Genomic DNA, 8239 nt, shown 5'->3' with positions numbered 1-8239 from the left:
TTTGGCTAGTCACTGTTAATAGCTGCCCTGAAAAACAAATGAACAAAAAAAGGCAGCAATTCCGAAGGTCAGATTCCCCAGGACTTTGGGAAATGCTAGTTCTGGGTTTCACTTTTGGTTCTTTACCCCCTGGCCTTGAAATTCTCTGCTTAAGTCCCAGGAAGCATTTGTCCCTAGGGTCTTATTAAAATCTTTAAGGGAGCATCCTGCAATGTTTTTATCAAAGGGACATATGGGGCTGCGGAAATACTAGGCTCTTCTTTCATTTGTGTAGCTGATCGTTGTTTAAGTTCCTGATCTAGTTTTCACGTTAAAGTACACAATGTTCTCTCCTTTTGAGGAGCTGTAGCCCTATCGTTAGTCTCCACTGGTTGCTTGGATAAGGTGGGGTATGTGGGTGCCCTTAAGCTGGAGAGAGACGTGGCAGATGCACTAATGCCCTTCGTGTTCTCTCAAAGACAGACAAAGCACCCACTCCACAGCAGCCCCGGCAGTGACCTCTGCACCCTGCTTCTCTTGCCACCCCGAGTAAGCAAGCATCCTCCCACCCATTTCATCTCATACCGAATGGCATTTGATTTTGTGTTGAATGCTTTGCCTTATGGACTTGGGGAGGGAGGTCTGAGGAGAAGGGACCAGAAACAGAGGAGGAACTAAATCAGTTTTTTACCTTCAGAGTGTGTTTCTTAACCTGGGGTCCCCCAAGCCTCGAGAGATTCATGAATTCCCTAAGCTTATAGATAAAATTTGCTGTGTGCAGTCCTGTGAACATTTTTAAGGGGGAAGAGAGCCACAGCTTTTATTGAGCCCTCAAATGGATCTGGAACCCCAAAACCAAAAGCTGAAAACCCAGGGGTGAGATTGAAAGTTAACTAACCACTGTGAAAGCTATTTCAGGGATTTACCCATAGGTGGGAAAGGTCACCCTCTGGTCTTTAGGAAAGGACTTCAAAAAGCCCAGCGGGTCATCTGCTCATTTTCTTCGCCACAACAGCAATGAATATTTGGTCTTAACTTTTCTTGGTGGGGTTCTACTGACACTGCTGCTGATGGCCCTTGTCTTCCTCATCATAAAGAGCTACAGAAAATGTAAGTCTCCAAGAGCTGCGACAGCCCTTCTTTTTCTGTCTTCGAGAATAGAGTTAGCTTTAAAGGGGAGTAAAATTTGCATAGCCCACCCCTCTCTACAGACCGAGGACTCAAATCCCTTTACTTCTCTCCTGGCCCTCCCCACCCTCCACCCCACCCTCCACCCCGCCCACCTCCAACACCTCCACCCCACCCCATCCCTTCACCCAAGATTGAAGAGAGAAGCTTCCAATTCCTCCAGACCCCATTGGTGAGACTTGTCCCTCTTCTTCCTGGCACTTGTGGCAGGTCACTCCAGTCCCCGGGTCCTGGATCCTCACTCAGTTCCTCCAGCCGAGGTAAGACGACCATGCTGTTTCCTGGATATGGAGGCCTGCTGCCAGTGGAATTTCCTTCTATCGACTAGAGTAGTGTTATTTCTCTGGACACTGGGCAAGTGATTTTTTGAAGGGCTCTTCTGATCTCTTTAAGTTGCTTCTAAATGTCACTTGCTTCTAAGAGATACCTTCCTCCAAATTGAACTCACTCATTCCTCCTCCTTCTTCCTGTGTAGTTTTCACCCCCAGAGGAGGCACTTACCTATGCCAACATGACTTTCAAAATCTCGAAAAAAAAGAGCAATCACCTGACCATGAACCATTCTTCAGACTCGGACTCCATTGTCTATGCTCAAATTAAAGTAACAAACTCACCTTGCCTTTCCAGTGAGGTGTGAGTCCCGTTCCTCTCATCTCAGCTCCATTGTCTTCATACATCACTTTCCCTTTTAACAAATTTTGGACTACGACCTGGGTGAAACCACAGTCGGAGTTGTCTGGGTGTGATCAGGCAATGCTAGCCAGCAGTTTTGAAGACCAAGGGTCAGTCTTTTTCCTGGCCTGAGAAAAGATTGCTGGCCCTTCCACTTGGACAGACAGCCAATTAGCCCCTTGAGGGCTGAGACTGCCTTCCTTGTCCCCTTCCAAGTGTGTGGCACAGAGCTCAGGGCACAAAGAGTATTCCCTCAGCATCATTGATCAACTTGGGACAAGTCAACCAAATGAACAATCTAGAGAGGGTTACAAATAAAAGCAAACTCTCTGCAATGCTGGCTCTTTCTCCATCATTGGTGTGTCTTTCCCCATCACCTCCAGAGGTGCAGAGCTCATCCACAGCCAGAAAAGCCTAAGGAGGTGATGGTACTCTGGAACTAACTCAGGATCGATTGGGGCACAGGTCTCAAACTCTACCACTAACTAGCTGCCTTCATTCATTGCGGCAAGTATGTTAAAGTTTTGAAGCTTCAATTTCCTCATCTTGAAAACAGAACTAATAACACTTATCTCTTAATGTAAGAATAAATGAGATATCATATATGTAAGTACTCTGTACATCCCAGAGCTCTACACAAATACAAGGTCTCTATTGGCTAAAGCACTATTCAAATGTGGATGTCCATCTCCGTTCTATAGCATATGATATATGCCTAACACTCTATGGGAACTAAAGATTAATCTAAATGTTAACCACCTCTGCCAAATCCCAATGAATAACCCCATAGACGATCTTAGTAAAAATATGAATAAGATTATTTTTTACTAGGTAAGATTATTCTAACTCTCCTATGTAAACAATAAACAAGAAAGCAAATCCAGGAAAATTCATAAAAATAAGCAAATAAAATATGGGAAGGCTGGCCTTAACAGCTAACTAAAATTACTGTTTTCTTAAGAATGTCTAATTAAAACATGTTAATGGTTCATGAATAAATAAATAAAGGGATAAAATAGAAAGACCAGAAATAGACCAAAAATACATGGGGAAGTTTAGAGTATGATGAAGATGGCATATCAAATCATTTGGGGGAAATTAGTTTATTCATAAATGGTGTTGAGACAATTAGGTAACCATGTAGATGAGAATAAGATCAGATCTATATCTTACTCCTGGTATCAAAATTCCAGATGTGTCAAAAATTTTTTAAAAATCGTAAAAGTACTGGAAGAAAATATGGGAGGACTTTTAAAACAACAGAGTGGAGCATGACTTTGAATGAAGGACACCTGTTTAATAAACCAGGAAAGACTAATTAGCTTGACTTACAAAGTAATCTTCAAAAGACAAAAGACAAATGACATGTTGGGAAAATACTTGCAGAGCATCTTGTAGACAAAGGGCTGATTTTCTTAATCTATTAAGAGTTCCTATAAATCAACAGGGAAAAAAACAACAACTCAATAGAAAAGAAAAAGAACAATGGATAATGTTGGGCTAGTCACAGAAAAGGAAATATAAATCCCTTTAAACATATGAAGAGAAACTCAACTTTACTCATATTAAGAGAAATCATAATTAGAGCTACAATTAAATGATATTTTTCATCAATAAGATTAGCAAAATTCAAAAAGTTTGCTAACAAAACGTTTGGGCAAGATTGCGGGGAACTAAGACACACATATACTACTGGTAGGAGAGTGAGTTGACACAACTACTGTGAAAAGCATTTTGGCAACAGCTAACAACATTTCTAATTCTATTTCTAAGAATGTATCCTACTTAAACATGTGGGAAGTCACTATGTAACTTGAATTGCAGCATTCATCAAACTGACTAAAACTTAGTGAGTCTTGTTATACTCCAATCACTATTCTGAGTGCTTGGTGTGTGGTCATGGAATCCCCACAAGACACTAGGAGGTTACAGTTATTATTATTCTCATTTTTAGATACAAAAATGGAGGCACAGAGAGGTCAAACAACTCACCTGAGTTCACACTGTTACACACTATTACTGAGTTTGCACCTGTATTTGTACTTATTTAGTCTGTCTCTAAAAGAAAACACAACTAACTGATCTTAGTAATTGCCCCTGGGGAGAGGAATGTGATAACTGAGGGACTGAGGGGCAGGGATGGGAGGAGGTATGCTTTCCCTTAAAAACATTTTTGTAACTTTTGAAGTTCTTCATTTACCTTGTTGAGGATTTTCAGGGAGCCTGATACCTAGTGTTCACATTTCCCACCTGAATTCTAGACCAACTGAGAAATAAGAGGACTCAGGATCTGGAGAACAAAGTAGTATCTTTATTACAAACATAGGAGAATATAAGCATAAACCATAGCTGCAGAGAAGTGGGCTTCAGAACCCTGAACTCCATGCACCATGGCGAGCCCCCGCCCCTCCCGGCAACCCAAACAGAGGCTCACCTGCCCCCAGGAGTTGCAGAAGAGACCATGTGCTCTTTGAAAGCTGCACACAAGAGATTTAAAAATGAAGAGGAAGGAGATTGGTTCAAGATGGCAGAGTAGAAGGACATGCGCTCACTCCCCCTTGCAAGAACACCTGAATCACAGCTAACTGCTGGACAATCATTGGCAGGAAGACACTAGAACTCACCGGAAAAGATACCCCACATCCAAAGACAACAGAGAAGCCACAGTGAAATGGTGGGCGGGGCACAATCACAATAAAATCAAATCCCATAACCGCTCGGTGGGTGACTCACAAACTGGAGAACACATACCACAGAAGTCCACCCACTGGAGTGAGGGTTCTGAGCCCCAAGTCAGTCTTCCCAACCTGGGGGTCCAGCAATGGGAGGAGGAATTCCCAGAGAATCGGGCTTTGAAGGCTGGCGGGATTTGATTGCAGGACTTTGACAGGACTGGGGGAAACAGAGACTCCACTCTTGGAGGTCACACACAGGGTAGTGTGCACATCAGGACCCAGGCGGAGGGAGCAGTGACCCCATACGAGACTGCACCAAACCTACTTGCTGGTGTTGGAGGGTCTCCTGCAGAGGCAGGGGGTGGCTGTGGCTCACGGTGGGGACAAGGACACTGGCAGCAAAGGTTCTGGGAAGTGCTCCTCGGTGTGAGCCCTCCCAGAGTCCGCCATTAGCGCCACCAAAGAGCCTGTGGCCTCCAGGGCTGGGTCGCCTCAGGCCAAACAACCAACAAGGAGGGAACTCAGCCCCACCCATCAGCAGACAAGCTGACTAAAGTTTTACTGAGCTCTGCCCACTAGAGCAACACCCAGCTGTACCCACCAACAGTCCCTCCCATCAGGAAACTTGCACAAGCCTCTTAGATAGCCTCATCCACCAGAGGGCAGACAGCAGAAGCAAGATGAACTACAATCCTGCAGCCTGTGGAACAAAAACCACATTCACAGGAAGATAGACAAGAAGAAAAGGTAGAGTGCTATATACCAGATGAAGGAACAAGATAAAACCCCAGAAAAACAACTAAATGAAGTGGATATAGGCAACCTGAGCCCACGTGCCACAACTACTGAAGCCTACACGCCTAGAGCCCGTGCTCTGCAACAAGAGAAGCCACCACAAAGAGAAGCCCGTGCACCACAACGAAGAGTAGCCCCTGCTCACCACAGCTACAGAAAAGCCTGCGCACAACAAAGAAGACCCAAGGCAGCCAAAAATAAATAAATAAATTAATTAATTTAAAAAAAGAGAAAACAATAGAAAAGATCAGTAAAACTAAAACTGGTTCTTTGAGAAGATAACCAAAATTGATAAACCTTTAGCCAGACTCATCAAGAAAAAGGAGAGGACTCAAATCAATAAAATTAGAAATGAAAAAGGAGAAGTTACAACGGACACCGCAGAAATACAAAGCATCATAAGAGACTACTACAAGCAACTGTATGCCAATAAAATGGACAACCTGGAAGAAATGGACAAATTCCAAGACTGAGCCAGGAAGAAATAGAAAACATGAACAGACCAATTGCAAGTAATGAAATTGAAACTGTGATTAAAAATCTTCCAACAAACAGAAGTCCAGGACCAGATGGCTTCACAGGTGAACTCTATCAAACATTTAGAGAAGAGCTAACACCCATTCTTCTCAAACTCTTCCAAAAAATTGCAGAGGCAGGAACATTCCCAAACTCATTCTACAAGGCCACCATCACCCTAATACCAAAACCAGACAAAGATACTACAAAAAAGAAAATTACAGACCAATATCACTGATGAATATAGATGCGAAAATCCTTAACAAAATACTAGTAAACAGAATCCAACAACACATTAAAAGGATCATACTACATGATCAAGTGGGATTTATTGCAGGGATGCAAGGATTCTTCAATATACGCAAATCAATCATTGTGATACACCATATTAACAAATTGAAGAATAAAAACCATATGATCATCTCAATAGATGCAGAAAAAGCTTTTGACAAAATTCAACACCCATTTTGATAAAAAACTCTCCAGAAAGTGGGCAGAGAGGAAACCTACCTCAACATAATAAAGGCCATATATGACAAACCCACAGCAAACATCATTCTCAATGGTGAAAAACTGAAAGCATTTCCTCTAAGATCAGGAACAAGACAAGGATGTCCACTCTCACCATTATTATTCAACATAGTTTTGGAAGTCCTAGCCATGGCAATCAGAGAAGAAAAAGAAATAAAAGGAATACAAATTGGAAAGAAGAAGTAAAACTGTCACTGTTTGCAGATGACATGATACTATATATAGATAATCCTAAAGATGCCAACAGAAAACTACTAGAGCTAATTAATGAATCTGGTAAAGTTGCAGGATACAAAATTAATGCACAGAAATCTCTTGCATTCCTATACACTAACAACAAAAGATCAGAAACAGAAATTAAGGAAACGATCCCATTCACCATTGCAACAAAAAGAATAAAATACCTAGGAATAAACCTACCTAAGAAGGTAAGAGACCTGTACTCAGAAAACTATAAGACACTGATGAAAGAAATCAAAAATGACACAAACAGATGGAGAGATATACCATGTTCCTGGATTAGAAGAATCAATATTGTGAAAATGACTATACTACCCAAAGCAATCTACAGATTCAATGCTGTCCCTATCAAATTACCAATGTCATATTTTACAGAACTAGAATTTAAAAACCTTAAAATTTGTATGGATTCACAGAAGACCCCCAGTAGCCAAATCGATCTTGAGGGAAAAAAACGGAGCTGGAGGAATCAGACTCCCTGACTTCAGACTCTACTACAAAGCTACAGTAATCAAGACAACATGGTACTGGCACAAAAACAGAAATATAGATCAATGGAACAAGATAGAAAGCCCAGAGATAAACCCATGCACCTATGGTCAATTAATCTATGACAAAGGAGGCAAGAATATACAATGGAGAAAAGACTGCCTCTTCAATAAGTGGTGCTGGGAAAACTGGACAGCCACATGTAAAAGAATGAAATTAGAACACTCCCTAATACCATATACAAAAATAAACTCAAAATGGATTAAAGACCTAAACACAAGACCAGACACTATAAAACTCCTAAAGGAAAACATAGGAAGAAACTTCTTTTTTTTTTTTTTTTAAGATTTTTCCAGGGTTTTCTTTTTTTTTTTTTTAAATTTATTTTTTTCTTCATTTGTCTTTGGCTGTGCTGGGTCTTCATTTCTGTGCAAGGGCTTTCTCTAGTTGTGGCAAGCGGGGACCACTCCTCATCGCAGTGCGTGGGCCTCTCACCATCGCGGCCTCTCTCGTTGCGGAGCACAGGCTCCAGAAGCGCAGGCTCAGTATTTGTGGCTCACGGGCCCAGTTGCTCCGTGGCATGCGGGATCCTCCCAGACCAGGGCTCGAACCCATGTCCCCTGCATTGGCAGGCGGACCCTCAACCACTGTGCCACCAGGGAAGCCCAGGAAGAACCCTCTTTGACATGAATCACAGCACTATCTTTTTTGACCCACCTCCTAGAGTAATGGAAATAAAAACAAAAATAAACAACTGGGACCTAATGAAACTTAAAAGCTTTTGCACAGCAAAGGAAACTCTAAACAAGATGAAAAGACAACCCTCAGAATGGGAGAAAATATTTGCAAACAAATCAACGGATAAAGGATTAATCTCCAAAATATATGAACAGCTCATGCAGCTCAATATTAAAAAACCAAACAACCCAATCAAAAAATGGGCAGACCTAAATAGACATTTCTCCAAAGAAGATATACAGATGGCCAAGAAGCACATGAAAAGCTGCACAGCACCACTAATTATTAGAGAAATGCAAATCAAAACTACAATGAGGTATCACCTCACACCAGTCAGAATGGGCATCATCAGAAAATCTACAAACAACAAATGCTGGAGAGGGTGTGGAGAAAAGGGAACCCTCTTGCACTGTTGG

General features: G+C 41.9%; 1 protein-coding gene across 1 annotated transcript; it reads left to right on the top strand.

Annotated features, from left to right (window-relative positions):
- Positions 1-435: 435 nt before the first annotated feature.
- Positions 436-6880, top strand: LOC309608875 (transmembrane protein C1orf162; the record flags this gene model as incomplete). Its single annotated transcript, XM_082349511.1, has 4 exons — positions 436-528; positions 912-1339; positions 1388-1427; positions 1643-6880. The coding sequence occupies 4 exons, from the start codon at positions 436-438 to the stop codon at positions 1802-1804; spliced, it is 723 nt and encodes a 240-aa protein (XP_082205637.1). The 3' UTR covers positions 1805-6880.
- Between the last annotated feature and the right edge of the window lie 1359 nt (positions 6881-8239).

This window comes from Balaenoptera borealis (assembly GCF_965194805.1).
Source record: "Balaenoptera borealis genome assembly, chromosome: 1".
In the NCBI taxonomy this organism is placed as follows: domain Eukaryota; kingdom Metazoa; phylum Chordata; class Mammalia; order Artiodactyla; family Balaenopteridae; genus Balaenoptera; species Balaenoptera borealis.
Note: the sequence above shows the minus strand (reverse complement) of the source record. Positions and strands in the feature narration are given on the sequence as shown.